This window comes from Pelodiscus sinensis, chromosome 10 (assembly GCF_052426305.1).
Source record: "Pelodiscus sinensis isolate ZL-2025 chromosome 10, ASM5242630v1, whole genome shotgun sequence".
Taxonomy (NCBI): domain Eukaryota; kingdom Metazoa; phylum Chordata; order Testudines; family Trionychidae; genus Pelodiscus; species Pelodiscus sinensis.
In genome coordinates, this window is record NC_143061.1 from 56,499,841 (window position 1) to 56,517,551 (window position 17,711).

General features: G+C 64.8%; 1 protein-coding gene across 2 annotated transcripts in view; it reads left to right on the top strand.

Moving 5' to 3' along the window:
* HDLBP (high density lipoprotein binding protein) overlaps positions 1-17,297 on the top strand; it is a 72,065-nt gene extending 54,768 nt beyond the window's left edge. For both annotated transcript variants that reach the window (XM_075937152.2, XM_075937153.2), the window contains exons 21-28: positions 3,113-3,267; positions 5,263-5,367; positions 7,846-7,980; positions 8,902-9,045; positions 9,230-9,415; positions 11,118-11,234; positions 12,695-12,823; positions 15,639-17,297. In XM_075937152.2, the coding sequence (XP_075793267.2) occupies positions 3,113-3,267; positions 5,263-5,367; positions 7,846-7,980; positions 8,902-9,045; positions 9,230-9,415; positions 11,118-11,234; positions 12,695-12,823; positions 15,639-15,725 (1,058 nt within the window). In that variant the 3' untranslated portion in view covers positions 15,726-17,297. The remainder of the gene's footprint in view (positions 1-3,112; positions 3,268-5,262; positions 5,368-7,845; positions 7,981-8,901; positions 9,046-9,229; positions 9,416-11,117; positions 11,235-12,694; positions 12,824-15,638) is intronic.
* Positions 17,298-17,711: the final 414 nt, after the last annotated feature.

Below are 17,711 nucleotides of genomic sequence, written 5' to 3' on the forward strand. Positions count from 1 at the left end.
CCCCCCCCGTGCATTCACTTAGCGCTCCCCTTCCTTAGACAGCAGCACTGAACCCCCCCCCGTGCATTCACTTAGCGCTCCCCTTCCTTAGACAGCAGCACTGAACCCCCCCCGTGCATTCACTTAGCGCTCCCCTTCCTTAGACAGCAGCACTGAACCCCCCCCGTGCATTCACTTAGCGCTCCCCTTCCTTAGACAGCAGCACTGAACCCCCCCCCGTGCATTCACTTAGCGCTCCCCTTCCTTAGACAGCAGCACTGAACCCCCCCCGTGCATTCACTTAGCGCTCCCCTTGCTTAGACAGCAGCACTGAACCCCCCCCCGTGCATTCACTTAGCGCTCCCCTTCCTTAGACAGCAGCACTGAACCCCCCCCCGTGCATTCACTTAGCGCTCCCCTTGCTTAGACAGCAGCACTGAACCCCCCCCCGTGCATTCACTTAGCGCTCCCCTTGCTTAGACAGCAGCACTGAACCCCCCCCCGTGCATTCACTTAGCGCTCCCCTTGCTTAGACAGCAGCACTGAACCCCCCCCCGTGCATTCACTTAGCGCTCCCCTTCCTTAGACAGCAGCACTGAACCCCCCCCCCGTGCATTCACTTAGCGCTCCCCTTGCTTAGACAGCAGCACTGAACCCCCCCCCCGTGCATTCACTTAGCGCTCCCCTTCCTTAGACAGCAGCACTGAACCCCCCCCCCGTGCATTCACTTAGCGCTCCCCTTGCTTAGACAGCAGCACTGAACCCCCCCCCCGTGCATTCACTTAGCGCTCCCCTTCCTTAGACAGCAGCACTGACCCCCCCCCGTGCATTCACTTAGCGCTCCCCTTGCTCAGGCTGTGGCGCTGACCCCCCCCCCGTGCATTCACTTAGCGCCCCCCTTGCTCAGGCTGTGGCGCTGACCCCCCCCCGTGCATTCACTTAGCGCTCCCCTTGCTCAGGCTGTGGCGCTGACCCCCCCCCCGTGCATTCACTTAGCGCTCCCCTTCCTTAGACAGCAGCACTGAACCCCCCCCCGTGCATTCACTTAGCGCTCCCCTTCCTTAGACAGCAGCACTGAACCCCCCCCGTGCATTCACTTAGCGCTCCCCTTGCTCAGGCTGTGGCAGCTGAAGCCCCCCCCCCCCCCGTGCATTCACTTAGCGCTCCCCTTGCTCAGGCTGTGGCGCTAACCCCCCCCCCCCCGTGCATTCACTTAGCGCTCCCCTTGCTCAGGCTGTGGCAGCTGCAAAGCCCCCCCCCCCCCCCCCCGTGCATTCACTTAGCGCTCCCCTTGCTCAGGCTGACAGCAGCACTGAACCCCCCCCGTGCATTCACTTAGCGCTCCCCTTGCTCAGACTGTGGCGCTGAACCCCCCCCCCCCCCCCGTGCATTCACTTAGCGCTCCCCTTGCTCAGGCTGTGGCGCTGACCCCCCCCCCCCCCCCCCGTGCATTCACTTAGCGCTCCCCTTGCTCAGGCTGTGGCGCTGACCCCCCCCCCCCCCCGTGCATTCACTTAGCGCTCCCCTTGCTCAGGCAGTGGCGCTGACCCCCCCCCCCCGTGCCCCCCCCCCCCGTGCATTCACTTAGCGCTCCCCTTGCTCAGGCTGTGGCGCTGACCCCCCCCCCCCCCCCGTGCATTCACTTAGCGCTCCCCTTGCTCAGGCTGTGGCGCTGACCCCCCCCCCCCCCCCCCCGTGCATTCACTTAGCGCTCCCCTTGCTCAGGCTGTGGCGCTCCCCCCCCCCCCCCCGTGCATTCACTTAGCGCTCCCCTTGCTCAGGCTGTGGCGCTAACCCCCCCCCCCCCCGTGCATTCACTTAGCGCTCCCCTTGCTCAGGCTGTGGCGCTAACCCCCCCCCCCCCCGTGCATTCACTTAGCGCTCCCCTTGCTCAGGCTGTGGCGCTGACCCCCCCCCCCCCACCCCCCCCCCCCGTGCATTCACTTAGCGCTCCCCTTGCTCAGGCTGTGGCGCTGACCCCCCCCCCCCCCCCCCCCGTGCATTCACTTAGCGCTCCCCTTGCTCAGGCTGTGGCGCTGACCCCCCCCCCCCCCCGTGCATTCGCTTAGCGCTCCCCTTGCTCAGGCAGCGGTGCTGAAATCCCCCCCCCCCCCCGTGCATTCACTTAGCGCTCCCCTTGCTCAGGCTGTGGCGCCCCCCCCCCCCCCCCCCCGTGCATTCACTTAGCGCTCCCCTTGCTCAGGCTGTGGCGCTGGACCCCCCCCCCCCCCCCCGTGCATTCACTTAGCGCTCCCCTTGCTCAGGCTGTGGCGCTGACCCCCCCCCCCCCCGTGCATTCACTTAGCGCTCCCCTTGCTCAGGCTGTGGCGCTGACCCCCCCCCCCCCCCCCCCCCCGTGCATTCACTTAGCGCTCCCCTTGCTCAGGCTGTGGCGCTGACCCCCCCCCCCCCCCCCCGTGCATTCACTTAGCGCTCCCCTTGCTCAGGCTGTGGCGCTGACCCCCCCCCCCCCCCCCGTGCATTCACTTAGCGCTCCCCTTGCTCAGGCTGTGGCGCTGACCCCCCCCCCCCCCCCCCCCGTGCATTCACTTAGCGCTCCCCTTGCTCAGGCTGTGGCGCTGGACCCCGCGCCCCCTTCTCACTCCCCCCCGAGTGCATGCACTTGGCGCGCCCCCTGCTCAGGCAGCGGCGCTGGAAACCCCCCTCCCCCGAGCGCATGCACTTGGCGCGCCCCCCGCTCAGGCAGCTGTGCTGGAAACCTCCCCCCTCCCCGTGCATGCACTTGGCGCGCCCCCTGCTCAGGCAGCGGCGCGTGCACACACCTACCCACGCCCCCATGGCCATGTGCTTGGCATGGGCTGGAAGGGAAGCGGCAGGGAGCCGTGCTCAGGCAGCAGTGCTGGCCTGTGTGACGCTCCCAGCAAGCTGCTGCTGCTGGAGAAGCAGGAGGGGCTGGGCCTCCGAGGGGCTTCCTGGGCAGGGGCGGGGGCGAGGCTGTGTCCCGTGGGCAGGCCAGGATGGCGCAAGGCGGAGTTGGCATGGCCAGTGAGTAGCCACTGAAACGCTTCCTAACCCTCCCTTCCCCCGGGGGCTGCAGAGCCCTGCTGGGCGAGGAGGGGCTGGGCGGATCGCCGTGCCTGCCGGTACGATTCCGCTGTCTTTCCATGCTCAGCCCCTGCCGCGGAGCCAGCTGTGCAGGAGAACGGCGAGGAGAGTGGGGAAGGCAAAGACCCCAAGGAGGCGGACCCCACTTCCCCAAGGAAGTGCGACATCATCGTCATCTCCGGCCGCAGAGAGAAGTGTGAGGCTGCTAAGGAGGCGCTGCAGGTATGCGATGCTTCTGGGGCTTGTCGGCGCGTGGGCCCTGCGGAGGAGGCTCGCTCTCAATTCTCTGGGCTCCCCCAGTGTCAGGTGGGGCTTGCCTGGTGTGACGGTCCGGGCCGTATCTGGGCACAGCTGAGTGCTTCCGCTCAGGGCGAATTGCTCAAATCCGGGGCTCCTTACAGCCCCTGACTGGCGACCTCTCCACACAGGCCAAAAACCAGTCCCACAGAGCGCTTCAGCTGCCTGCCTGAAGCCTCCCGAGCAAAACCCCTCTGACACCCCAGCAATATCCGTGCCCCAGATGGCCCCGGGCCTCATACACAGGTGGGGGGTCCTAGCACCCAATCCCACCTACCCCGAACAAGTTCTGTCCGGTTCCAAGAAACCAGCCACAGATCCCTGGTCAATTTACCCTCTGGACCTTACCCACAAATCACGCTGGGCCAATCCTTTAGAATCTATATCTAAAGGTTTATTATTACAAGAAAGAAAAGCCTGAGAGTAAGGTTATTAAAGTACAGTACATTACATGCACCGAATCTCCCAGTTCTCGATGCAGGCTCTAGCAGAGATGTACAGCTGCTGGTTACAAGTCCTTATTGCACATCCTACGATCAGGATGGGTTCACAGGTCTTCCGCGCTCTTCAATCCCTGCAGTGCTGCCTCTGGGATGAAGTGCTGAGCTGAGAACAAAATGGCATCGACCACATGGCCTCTTTATACTCCTTCCTGGCCTCTTCTAGTCTGCAGCCAGTCACCTGGTCAGAGGCCAATCTCTATATTTCCTGCTGGCTGCCCTCAGGTGACAAATCCCATTCTTTGGGTGTGTCCATAGCCTATTGAGAGCCATTGTTCCACAGGGCTTTGCTACTCAGCCTGTCCATAGCCATGCTTAACCACATTCACAGAAATATTCAGCTTCCACACAGATTACAGATTCCTACCTACACACACAGACATTATACACTCACATAAATAGCGTACAGAAGATCAACAAACAATAATCTCCCATTCAATACCCCACATGGCTCCCCCCACACCAATTTCTGGGGCCAACACCCCCACCTAGGGGTGCAGCAGCGATCTGGCTGCTTCCCTCCAATTCAGCAACGTGACACCTGGCATAGCTACAGGCTGTAGCTAGAGGAGGGGCCCCTCTGCTGCACTTTTGCCCTGGACCTCTCTAGCCTGGCGCCTTGCAGGGCGGCTGTGCACGGGCCTAGCCTAGTAGGTGCTGAAGGCTCCAAGCAGTGGTGGGAGCTTGTTGGGGAGAGGGCTGCTCTGCCCCTCCCCACGATGCAAGAGCAATCGTCCGTCTCAGCACCGGTCCCTTCAGGCCTGTTCCAGCCAGGGCAGTTCTGGCTAAGGCCCTGTCGCCTGCCGACTGAAGCGCTTGCTCAGTATTGACACGTCTCACGTGTATCCATTGCACTGTCCCCGGGGGCACTGTGGGACTGCTCCTGGCAGCCAGGAAGAGTTCGCGTAGGCTGCGTTGTCTGACTGCGTCCTGCGCGCGGCGCTGGAATAGCAGGGCACTTCCTTGGCAGGAATAAAATGTAAGTAGAGAGGCTTCCCAGTGAGGCTGGCTCAAGGTAGCCAGGCCGGAGTCTTTCCACCCTTTGAGTGACGTTCGCGGGCCTTGTCCGCCTTCGCTGTAGTTTTGAAGTGAGGCTGTGAAAAGTGGGCACCAGGGAGGTGCCGTTGTCCAATCTGAAAGTGTGTTCCCTCGTGCCCGCCGCATTCACGGCTGCTGTCCTAGGCTTGCTGCTTGACCGACCCATGAAGACTCCCTGGGCTCTTTCCTAACCAGTGACTTCATGATCTCTTGATCAGATCTATTGAATGGCAGTTTTTGGAAGTGCCAGATCTCCCTCCCTTTCAGGACAGGTGTGGCTAACCGAAAGCACGGCCCGGCTGCCATTCAGAGGCTTGGAGCCATTCGTTCCGCTGTGTGCGTGCGCGCAGGCTAAACTCGGTGCTCTTCCTCCCCTGTGCAGGCGCTGGTTCCTGTCACCACCGAGGTGGAAGTGCCCTTTGACCTTCATCGTTACATCATTGGCCAGAAAGGAAGTGGAATCCGCAAAATGATGGATGAGTTTGAGGTAAGCTGTTTGGTCTCCCTCCCTTCCCTGGATCCCAGAGATCCGGTGGTGGGCAAAGCTGCTTGGGGGAGTGCCAGGAAAAGGACCTGATCCCTGGCCCCAGCTGTCTCTAGTGTGCCACTGGCATGGCGCATCCTGGACAGCGTTGGCTTTGGCCACTAGGAAGCCGCAATAAGAGCATGAGCCTGGTAGTATTTGGTTCCTCCTCCCCCTCCCTGTGCCCCGGGAGCGGGAGGAACAGGCTCTGCTCCGAATGATTCCCAAAGGGTCACAGGAAAATGACTGTTTTGAAAGAGGACATAGAGGTGGAGGTTAATTAGATTAAAACACAACCTGGTTCTACGAGGCGTAGCTCGTCCCACACCGACCTGATGCGGGAGTTCTGAGACGAAGGAAATGCAGTCGCTGGAAGGACCCGCATGTAAGATGGTCTCAAAGATGTATTGGCATTGGGAAATGTTCAGAGCAGGGCAACAAAAATGAAGAGGGGTTTGGAATGGGTCCCATATGAAGAGAGATTAAAGAGACTGGGACTTCTCAGCTTAGAAAAGAGGAGACTGAGGGGGGATACGATAGAGGTCTAAAATCATGACTAGTGTGGTCCAAGTGAATAAGGAAAAGTTATTTATTTGTTCCCATAACATAAGAACTAGGGGCCACCAAATGAAATGAATAGGCAGCAGGTTTAAAACAAACCAAAGGAAGTTTTTCTTCACTCAGCGCACAGTCAACCTGTGGAACTCCTCGCCAGAGGATGTGGTGAAGACTGGGATTTTAAGATGTTTCAAAAAAGAGTCACGGAGGTTAGGTCCATCAATGGCTGCTAGCCAGGATGGGTAGGAATGGTGTCCCCAGCCTCTGTTCCTCTGGAGAGGGATCATACGAGGATTATCTGTTGTTCCTCCCTCTGGGGCATCTGGCATTGGCCACTGTCACAGACAGGACCCTGGGCTAGATGGACCGTTGGTCTGCCCCAGTGTGGCTGTTCTTGTGTCACTGTGGCATTCGATACAGTCCACACGGGAAATGATGACATTGGAGAACAGGAGGCTGGGTAAAGAGTTGATACGAGGAGTGAAAGGTGAGCTAAGGCTGGGATTGGTCTTGGGCCACTTTCTTACTAGCCTTGGCGCAGAGCAGGAGCGCGCTCACACGTTTGCAAGTGACCCAAAGTTGGGAGGGATCGTCCCGTGAAAGGCCAGAATGCGTCTCACGATCGGGATGGGGCTTTGGGAATGACCCTTCATAGCGCCAAGAGCAAGGCCATGCGCTTAGGGCCAGACGAGGATTTTTGCTGTGACCGGGGGACGTAGCGGTTGTAAGTGACAACGGAGGAGCGACCTGGGCGGATTGCTTGGTCGGAGAACGACCCTGAGCCATCCACAGAGGAAGGCTGCTGCATCCTAGGACTGTTGCGTGTGCTCTCCCCAGGAGAGATGGGAAGCTGTGAGCTGTGGGGATGCCGCGGGCAGGCCAGGTCTGCCCCGTCTGACATGGATTCAGAGTGGGGCCGTGCGGAGGAGGGCTCGCAGGGTGGCGAGAGCCATGGAGAAGACTGGAGGGGTTGGCTAGTTTCGTGTGCCAGGGAGGAGGTGATCGCTGGCTAGGAGCAGCGGAGGGGTCAATGCCAGGGGGGAAGAGGAGTTCCTTTATGCCCGTTTATTCTTGTGTCCAACTGGACACTTACATTGGCCGTCGTCAAGCTTAGGCTCCAACTTGGGGGCGGTTCCCGCGAGGAGTGACGTTCTGGGCCAGTCTCTGGGGTGGGGGCAGCTGAACTGGCTTCAAGACTGGGCTCCGACTCTGGAGGGCTGGTGATGGGATTCCTACAGCGGCGTGGGCGGGCTCCGAGTTAGACACGCCCCTGATGTCTTCTGGCGGGTCTTGCCCGTGCGTGGGGTCCGGGCAGAGTTTCTTCTCCGCTCCAATGGGCAGCGTCCCAGGGAAGTGGGTTTGCCTCCCCTGCAGCACGGGCCGCTTGCAGGTTCAAACTAGCGTCCGTGGTGGATTGTGACTTGGAGCCTTTAAGCCGGGGTGTGACTCCACCCAGGGCTCTGGGTCTGAGCGCCAGGGGTGGGGTAGGTCCAGCTAAATCACCAGGGTCCCTTCTGGCCCCATAGTCCATGAGATGCGCTTGGGATCCACCTGGAGCAGATTTCTGCAGCCTCCTGGCTGGTTCCCGGGAAGCCGGTTACTCCACAGCTGCCTGTTGCAGGGCTTCTCTGACGCAACTGGGAAGAGCGGCGCTCAGGCAGGGAACTGGACTGGGGGACTTGTCTTGCCCCCGACTGGTCCTGCCTGTTCTGGTGGCCACAAAGCAGCTGCACAGCCAGGCACTGGGCGGTGATGCCCTGAGGTTTGCTTTGGGGGCTTGGCGGTAGCCGCGGCATTGCAACCTCGGCCGGCGGGGCGGGGCGGCCTGGGGACTGGCTGCAGGGTGGGTCTCTTGGCCCCGAGTGACCGAGGCGTGTCGTTTAGGTGAACATCCAAGTCCCTGCCCCTGAGCTCCGGTCTGATGTCATCAGTATCACTGGGCTTGCTGCCAACCTGGACCGTGCCAAGGCCGGGCTGCTGGAGAGAGTGAAGGAGCTGCAGGCTGAGCAAGAAGATCGGGTAAGCCCATTGCCACAGCCTGCCCAGCCCTGGGTGTCTGGCTTCCTGTACAGGCATCTGGCGGCACCAGGGCAGAAGGTGCCCGTGTGAGCAGCGTGCTTGGCCTGGCAGCGGCGCGCTCGGGCGGGATCAGCCCTTCGGATCCCCCGCCGTTGCCATTGGCCGCCAAGCCTGGCCAGCTCCAGGCGAGACCATGATGTTGGCCGCGCTGGCGAGGAATTGGGAGCTTGTCCCATTGGGCTCTGCAGCGCCGTCGGGGCCAGAGACGGAACAGACGCACCGAGACGTGTTTCCTTCCGCCTCACCTGGCAGCCCCAGCTGAGCTAGCTGCTCCCTGCGCGCTAAGCCCAGCAGCTGCTAACCATCTGGTAAAAGGCCAGGGCGGGCAGGCGCTCCGGAGCCCAGCTGGGCAGTGGGGCTGAGAAGGGCGATCGGGCTGCCCTGTCTTTACCCTCGCTCCCGTACGCAAACGGACCCAGGGGCACGGTAACTGGCTGGCCAGCGGCTTGTCCCAGCTCTCCCCTCTGACCTCAGAGCGATCTGCTGTGAATATGGGCAGCCTGACGCTATCGGGGGCGTTTTGCTGTTGATTTCCAGGGCTCCAGGATTTCACCCAGTTGTTCCAATCATTGCTCTGTGACGGGTGCTCCTGAGCCCAGTCCTGAGACCCCCTTGGCTCCGCTGCTCTGGGTGAAGGAGCATGGGCCAGTGGCAGGCCTGCTCCTCGGACTCTGCAGCCAGTCACGTGTTCACGTGGAGGCACCCAGAGCAGCTGCTGGGGGGGCAGCCCGGGGCACGTCGCAGGGGAGCCAAAAATCCCCTAGAATGTGTCCCCGGGCAGCCGGAACACTCCAGAGAGGGAGCTGGAGGAAGGGATTTACTTGTCCGCTGCTCTAGCGCTCAGCTCCCCCTTCTCGTCAGGCCTTGCGAAGCTTCAAGCTGACCGTCACTGTGGATCCCAAATACCACCCGAAAATCATTGGCAGGAAGGGGGCCGTGATCACCCAGATCCGCACGGAGCATGAGGTCAACATCCAGTTTCCAGATAAGGATGACGAAAACCAGGTGAGCGTGGGGCAGAGCCGTGGCTCGGGGCTCTGAGCGGAGCACGCGTCGCACGGCTGTGCTGAGCCGTGCCCCACAGGCCCGTGTGACGCGGCTCTTTCCAGCCCAGTGTCTCCGGTCCGCCTTCCCGCCAGGGCTTGGCCCCAGCAGACCCACTCTAACTTCCTCCCCTCCCGCCTCCCAGTCCCAGGATCAGATCACCATCACTGGCTATGAGAGGAACACGGAGGCAGCCCGAGACGCCATCATGAAGATCGTGGGAGAGCTGGAGCAGATGGTGTCCGAGGACGTGACGCTGGACCATCGTGTCCACGCCCGCATCATTGGCGCCCGGGGCAAAGCCATCCGCAGAATCATGGATGAGTTCAAGGTGGGCCGGGGGGGGATGTCAGCTCCCTTGCAGGGGCTGCTGCCCCATGGCTGGGCTGCCTTGGACCACGGCAGACCTGGTCCTTCCTGCCTCTGCGCAGACCCTGGATGCTGCTGTTTCAGGACATCTCCCTGCAGGCCTGACTGAGCCCACGAGTTGGGGGATGGAGACGAGGCCCCCGCCTGTCTTGCTCACAGGCCTTGCACCCTTCCTGTGCCTGCTCCATGGCTGCACGCAAGGCTGGGGTGGGCCCCGGCTCCTTCATGCACGCAGGCGGCAGGGCTGGCCTGTGGCACCTCCCATCCCCATCACAGGGCCCTGGCCGCCTCCCCGTCCAGCCTGAGCCCATGGGCTTTACCAGCTGCTCCCCTGGAGCCAGGAGCCGCAGAAGCTTCCCGGGGTGGGGGGGCAAGACCTGATCTTGCACTGCCCCTCCATGGGGCCCTGCCCCCCCTCGCCCCTCTGGCTTTCCCAAGGGGCTGGGCGCTGGCTCCCTGCTTGCAGCCAGTGCCGTCATGTAGCTCCCCCCCGGCTCGGCAGCCCTCCAGCGGGCTCTGCTGGAGTCCTGGTGGTGGTGCCCCCACATCAGGAAGGGGCGAACTTTTCAGCCAGGGGCCCCACAGGAGACTGGCAGAGAAGCCGCAGGGAGGCCGTGACGGCTCCTGAAATCGGGGCGAGGGGCCTCTGGGCTAGGACCAAGGGGGCTGATGGGGATCAGGCCCGGGGGGGCTCTGGGCCCGAGGGGTCGGTGGGGATCGGGGCGGGCGGGGGGGGCTCTGGGCCCGAGGGGTTGGTGGGGATCGGGGCGGGCGGGGGGGGCTCTGGGCTAGGACCAAGGGGGCTGATGGGGATCAGGCCTGGGGGGGCTCTGGGCCCGAGGGGTCGGTGGGGGCGGGCGGGGGGCTCTCAAGGGGTCGTGGGGATCGGGGCGGGCGGGGGGGGGGGCTCTGGGCCTGAGGGGTCGATTGGGGATCGGGGCGGGCGGGGGGCTCTGGGTCCGATGGGGGCGGGCGGGGGGCTCTGGGCCCAAGGGGTCGATTGGGGATCGGGGCGGGCGGGGGGGGGGGCTCTGGGCCCGAGGGGTCGATTGGGGATCGGGGCGGGCGGGGGGCTCTGGGTCCGATGGGGGCGGGCGGGGGGGGGGGGCTCTGGGCCTGAGGGGTCGATTGGGGATCGGGGCGGGCGGGGGGGCTCTGGGCCCGAGGGGTCGATTGGGGATCGGGGCGGGCGGGGGGCTCTGGGCTAGGACCAAGGGGGCCGATGGGGGCGGGCGGGGGGGCTCTGGGCCAAGGGGTCGGGGGATCGGGGCGGGGGGGGGGCTCTGGGCCCAAGGGGTCCGATGGGTGCGGGCGGGGGGCTCTGGGCCCGAGGGGTCGATTGGGGATCGGGGCGGGCGGGGGGGCTCTGGGCCCGAGGGGTCGATTGGGGATCGGGCCCGGGGGGGTGCCGGCTGACGCTGGCGTGGGGTTTTCTGGGCTCGGGGAAGCGATGCCGGGGCGGGGGCGGGCGGAGACGAGAACGAGCCCTGCGGCTCCCACTGTCCCTTTGAGCCGTGTCCCTGCTGGCCGGGGGCGGGGCTGCGGCGCCTCGAGGAGGGACGTGTCTGAGTGCCGGGGTGGGGAGCAGGGGAGGGGTGAGGGAGGGGCTGGCCAGGCTTGCTGCCTGGGCGCGGAGGAGACGGCCGCTCTGCCTTGCGTTGCAGGTGGATATCCGCTTCCCCCAGAGCGGCGCCTCTGACCCCAACTGCGTGACGGTGAGCGGGCTCCCCGACAACGTGGAGGAAGCCATCGACCACATCCTGAACTTGGAGGAGGAATACGTGAGTGGGGGCAGACGGCCCACGTAGCCCTGGGCAGTGGCGAGCCGGGGCCTGAGCCTCCGCAGCGCTGGGGGGTCTCCAGCGAGCGTCCTGCTGCCAGATCGGGGGGAGGGAACCAGCCTCTTCCTCCTCCCAACCCCCCTCGGCGCCTGGGCCACGTCGGCCGCGCCTGCGCTGCCCCTAGAAGCCAGCGCTCCGGAGGGAGGCGGGGGGGGGGCAAGGGGCAGCAGTCTGTGTGCTGCGGGGGGGCGCAGAGAAACGCTCTCCCTGTGCTGCGGGGGGGCGCAGAGAAACGCTCTCCCTGTGCTGCGGGGGGGCGCGGAGAAACGCTCTCCGTGTGCTGTGGGGGGGCGCGGAGAAACGCTCTCCCTGTGCTGCGGGGGGGCGCGGAGAAACGCTCTCCCTGTGCTGCGGGGGGGCGCGGAGAAACGCTCTCCCTGTGCTGCGGGGGGGCGCGGAGAAACGCTCTCCCTGTGCTGCGGGGGGGCGCGGAGAAACGCTCTCCCTGTGCTGCGGGGGGGCGCGGAGAAACGCTCTCCCTGTGCTGCGGGGGGGCGCGGAGAAACGCTCTCCCTGTGCTGCGGGGGGGCGCGGAGAAACGCTCTCCCTGTGCTGCGGGGGGGCGCGGAGAAACGCTCTCCCTGTGCTGCGGGGGGGCGCGGAGAAACGCTCTCCCTGTGCTGCGGGGGGGCGCGGAGAAACGCTCTCCCTGTGCTGCGGGGGGGCGCGGAGAAACGCTCTCCCTGTGCTGCGGGGGGGCGCGGAGAAACGCTCTCCCTGTGCTGCGGGGGGGCGCGGAGAAACGCTCTCCCTGTGCTGCGGGGGGGCGCGGAGAAACGCTCTCCCTGTGCTGCGGGGGGGCGCGGAGAAACGCTCTCCGTGTGCTGCTGCGGGGGGGGCGCGGAGAAACGCTCTCCGTGTGCTGCTGTGGGGGGGCGCGGAGAAACGCTCTCCGTGTGCTGCTGTGGGGGGGCGCGGAGAAACGCTCTCCGTGTGCTGCTGTGGGGGGGCGCGGAGAAACGCTCTCCGTGTGCTGCTGTGGGGGGGCGCGGAGAAACGCTCTCCGTGTGCTGCTGGGGGGGCGCGGAGAAACGCTCTCCCCGTGCTGCGGGGGGGGGGGGGGCGCGGAGAAACGCTCTCCGTGTGCTGCGGGGGGGCGCGGAGACGCGGAGAGACGCTCTCCGTGTGCTGCGGGGGGGGGCGCGGAGAAACGCTTTCCGTGTGCTGCGGGGGGGGGGCGCGGAGAAACGCTCTCCCCGTGCTGCGGGGGGGGGGGGGCGCGGAGAGACGCTCTCCGTGTGCTGCGGGGGGGGGCGCGGAGAAACGCTCTCCGTGTGCTGCGGGGGGCGGCGCGGAGAAACGCTCTCCCTGTGCTGCCGGGGGGGGGCGCGGAGAAACGCTCTCCCTGTGCTGCCGGGGGGGGGCGCGGAGAAACGCTCTCCCTGTGCTGCTGCCTGCAGCTGGCCGACGTGGTGGACAACGAGGCGATGCAGGTGTACATGAAGCCCTCTGCGCACGAGGAGTCCCGGGCCCCCTCCAAGGGCTTCGTGGTGAGAGACGCCCCCTGGGCCGCTGGCAACAACGAGAAGGCGAGTGCTACGCGCCGGGGCTCTTGGGGGGAGGGGCCCGTGACCTACCCCCCGTCGGCAACACGAGACTCCCAGCCAGTAGAACGGGGGCTTATTGCTTCTCCGGGGACGGGACAGGAGTCGGGGCTGGCCCCTTGGGGCGGGTGCATCGCCCCCCAACTCCCAGCACTCGGCTTAGTCCCCTCTCCATGTCATCCCAGCCCCCAGGCCCTGCCCCCAGCCAGGGGCCGTCTCCCCCCTGGGAAGAGCCTTGTTCCCTGCCCTGGGTGTCTGGGCCAATCCCCGTGGGGGAGTCAGTGGGGATCACACAGCGCAGAGCAGACAGGTCTCCCCTCCCCCCACTGTCACACCTCTCCCCCGGCTCAGAGCGAGCTGGGCAGGGTCGCTCAGCCTGTGGCCTGGGGAAGTTCAGGCTCCCCACCAGGTACAGCAGCGGCTGTGGCGTGGGTGCTCCCCTTTGCTTGGGCCGGCCATGACGCTGCCCTGCAGGAGCCGGCTCCCCCCGTCCAGCTGCTTCACGGCTTTGAGGGGCCGGCGCGGGCCCCCACTCTGCGGTCGGACCAGCCCTTCCCCTCGGGCTCTGCCCAGGGTCTCTGGCCGGGCCCACGAGCTCAGCGAGCCTTTCCTGGAAAGCCAGGACGTCCTCCACCCCCGACTCTCCATCCCGGGAGGCCTCCCCCCCGTAACTCTCTCAGCAAGCCCGGGGGTCCTTCCCCCTCTGCACTGGCTGTCGGGGGGACCTGGCAGACCCTCGGGGCGCCTCCCCGTGTGCAGACGGCAGGTGGGGCAGGTACTTGTCCCAGTCCTGTGGATTCCAGTGCGTGAAGCCTCCAGCATCTGCTTCAGGGTCCCCGGCACCTCCCCACCAGCCCGCTGGGCCAGGCGCCCTACGCTGGGGCCCAGGGGAGCCGGACCCCGTGCGTCTCCCACAAGCACCAGAGCGGGGCCCACATGAAGTTGGATCCCTGGTCCGTGAGGACCTCCTGGGGGAACCCCACCCTGCTGAAAATGGCCAGCAGCACGTCTGCCACTGGGTCTGCCTCGAGCCATGGCCTCGGGGAGTTGGTAGCCAAATCCACCAGGATGTATGTTTTCCCCGGCCGGCTGGCCTGGCCAACAGGCCCCAGTATCTCTATTGCTGCCTTCTGGAACGGCTCCTCTATGGTGGGCCGGCGCCTCAAGGCAGCTTCCCCCCGTGTCGGGCCGCCCGTGCCCCCTGGCAGGAGTCGCAGGACCGGCCGGGCCGCTGCACGGTGCGAATATCCCCGGCCAGTAAAAGGCCTGAAGCAGCCTCAGCCGGGTGCGCTGGATCCCCCGGTGCCCTGTGAATGGGACGTCATGGGCCAGGTGCAGCAGCCTGGGGCGATATTTCTGGGGAACCACCACGCCCCCCCTTCCCTGGGGGAGCCATTCCCCATACAGGACTCCCCCCTCCGCCAGGGCTGAGCTGTGCCGAGGCCAGTCCGGTCCCTCAGCGTCTGGAAGGAGGGGTCTGCCTGCCCCTCCGCCTGGAATTCCACAGCTGGGGCAGGGACCTGGCTCCCCCTTGGCTGTGTCCGGGGCCCTAGCCCTGCTGAGCCCCGTGTCTGCTGGGATGGGGCCCTGAGCCCCCTGCAGGGAGCCCGCCCCTCGCTGGCTCTGGCTACGGGGGGTGACCAGGGTCCTGTGGGGTCCGTCTGGCCACTCCTCTAGGTCACCCCCACAGCACCTCTGTGGGCAAGTGCCGGTGCCCCCCAGTTCCTTAGGGCCCCCTTAGCCCCCATTTCAGATGCACCCGGGCTACGGGCACCTTAAACGGGACCCGTCCGTGCCCCTCAGGGTGGGTCTAGACTACAGGGTTTTGTCAACAGAAGTGGACTCGCCAAGAGGATCACTGGAAGGACAGACGGTTGCCTGCCTTTGAGGTGGCTGCTCCTCCCTCTCCCGCTTCCCGCCTGCCTGCCCCTCGGTGGCCCGTGGATACCGCTCGGGCGAGGCTAAGCACTGCTTACGCCCCAGGCATGGATGGGCAGGAGCAGCCGTTACCAGAGGTGGCCAGCCGGTTTCCCAGACTCGGCCTTCCCTCTTGCGCGTGTCCAGGCCTGTCCTGGTACTTGGCGAATGTCCGGTACCCCGCTCCATGTGCTGGGCCCCGGGGTGGGTGCATGGTGTGTTAAGGGCCCATCTTTCTGCTGACACTGTTGTGTGTCGTCGTTGTCCGTGTCCCCCCCCTCGCCCCCCCGCCCCCACACACACACACACTCCTCCTGCGGAGGCTGTGAACTGAGCAGCTGGCCTGGTGAGTCTCCCTTCCTCAGCCCGGCTGCGTTGGGAGGCAGCCGCTTGGGCTGCTGTGGGACTCGGCCAGCGACTCCGGAGCAGGTAGCTGAGAAGCTGGGGCAAGGTGGCGCCAGGCGCCAGGAGGACGTGGCAGCTCCGCGTTCTAAGGCTCTCCTGAGCCACGGCTGTCGGGTGGCAAGGACTTGCAGCCCAGCTGGTGTCTCCCTGCGGCTGTGCGGGTAGCGGGCCTGGGCCAGGTCTCCCCAGGAAGGAGAACCTGCTTCCTGAGCATGTCACCCGACTGGATGAACTGGGCTTGTGACCCTGCGCTAGAGCCCTAGCTGCCATCGCTCGTGGGTCCGACCGACCCTGCCGTCCTTGTTCTCTGCACCCGTCCGGACTTGAGCCCCTAGAGGCTCAGCTGTGGCCCTGCAGCCCTGGCCCCTCCCCGCTCAGCACACCCTGTCGTGTTTGCGCGTGATGCTACAGCTGTCTGAGCGGTGTGGATCTGCAGGCAGCCTGTGTAACTCAGTCCCTTCTCTCTCCTTTGCTCTAGGCCCCTGATATGAGCAGTTCCGAAGACTTCCCCAGCTTCGGGGCTCAAGTGGCCCCCAAGACTCTTCCCTGGGGCCCCAAACGATAATGACCTGGAAGCAGAAACATCTCCAGCCAGCTGACCCGACACTAACCTGCCACAAATACTTCGTTTGAATTTTGACCCAGCGGCTGGACAACACGTAAATTGCCCTGCGAGGTCTCCTAATGGGGTATGGAGTGCTCCAGCCCCTTCTACTTGTCCGTTGTCACTGGGTCTGGGCCCTGCTATCCATGGATGGATCCCCAAGCTTTCCACTCTGAGTCACACTGCTTCTTGTTTGGAACAGCGTCCTGAGTGACTCAAATCTGCTGAGCTTCACAGCTACCGCAGTGGTGATGTGATCTGGTCCCTTGAGCATGTCTTACAGGCACTCCAGCCTTCATTAGGAGACCTCCTTTACTGTGGCTAGGAATCAACTTCCTGTCTCATGACCTCAGGAAATAAATTTCCTTGACTTTCTAAAAAGCCAAAACGTTTGCCCTTTTCCTTTGTCTCTCCCAGGCCTTCCCTTACAGTTGTAAAATGCCATCCGCTTGTCCTGGGCCTGCCCCAAGCCCCGCCAGCCAGGAGTGACTAGGAACAAGATGGTAGCAGGCCCAGGGAGCCCTGGCTGCATAGAGTGAGGGGTGGCACTGAGCGTGCCCCGGGAGAGCCTCAATTCTCACGGGCACACTCGAGTCTTCCAGCCCACAGCTACGGCCTGGGCTGCCCGGAGCCAGGCCCCAGAGTGGGTCAGCTGGGCACCGCGGTGCTGCGGCTGCATCCCTCCCCTGTAGCACAGAGCATGGGCCGGGACGCTGTCCCCCTTCCTACCTCACACCAGGCTGCTGCTGGCTCCCCCTCCGAGCAGCAGCCTGCTGCTCACCCGCTCCCCTGGCAATGAGGCCGGAGCAGAAGTGCTGGTGGGGCGGGGGCCGGTCCCTGTGCCGGGGGCAGCCTTGGGCTGGAGGGAGGAAAGAGGCAGCGGCTCGCCAGCCCTGAGCTGTTCTGAAGCCTGCGCAGGGCTTGGGCCCGCAGGGTCACAGCCTGAGGGAAGGGAGCTGCAGCGGCGCACTTCCCCAGTGCGGGGGAGCAGGGTTTCCTCTTTCCCACCCCCGTTTCCCTCCTGCTTCAGCTCGGGAGCCACGGCCCCAGGTGCTGCTGCTGGGGCCAAGGCCGCGCTGGGTAAGGCTGGCCCTGGTTCGGCCTGCCCCTGCCCTGCCCTCCCAGCGCTCAGCCTCCCAGTGTCCCGCTGCTTCCCGGGCGCCGTGGTGCTGCACTGAGCCGCTCCTGCCTGCCTGGGCCAGACAGCTGACGCGGGTGCGTCCACATGAGGGTCGGACCGTGGCTCCAGCCCTCTCCCCACCCCGCCGTCCTCTGCACATCTTGGCTCGAGTTCCACTCGGGGCCCTGCACCTGCGACCGGTCATGACGTGATTGTACGTCCTCAGGCTGTGGCAGCCACTCGGGTACGCGCTCCATTTCCTCTTCAACGTCTTCCATAGTGTGTGTTTCCATGGCAATGATCCCTTGGCCTTAACTCTGGAATTTGGAGACTATATGCAAACATGTACAAAGGCTCCTGAGTGTGGATGACACTGGAATTTTATAAATTCTAAAATAAAAACCTGAAACCGCTCGGTTGTCGTATTTCTCTGTGACGCCGCCGGTGCTCTGGGCGGCCGGGGTGGGGCTGCCCCAGGGCCCGAGGCCCCACGGCCGGCGTGCTCTGAACCCCTTCTGTGCCTGTGTAAAGGGTTCAGCCTCAGCCCTGGCCCCCCCTCCCCAACACACGGTGAGGCCTGCTGCTGCCTGACCCCCTGCTGGGGCTGAGAGTTGCTGCTTCCCACCTCCCTGGGGTGCGGCTTCCTTCTGGACAGCCTGCAGCCCTGCTCCGCTGCCAGCCGGGGGCTGGACAGCCCCTCTCCCCCCGCAAGTGAGCCTGGCTCGGGGGCACCCGGCAGCGCTCCGCCAGCCAGAGACCAGACGTGGAAGGGATCGCGAGAGGCCCTGCCCCTAGAGCTTCATTTACCTGTTACCCCCCCCAATCCA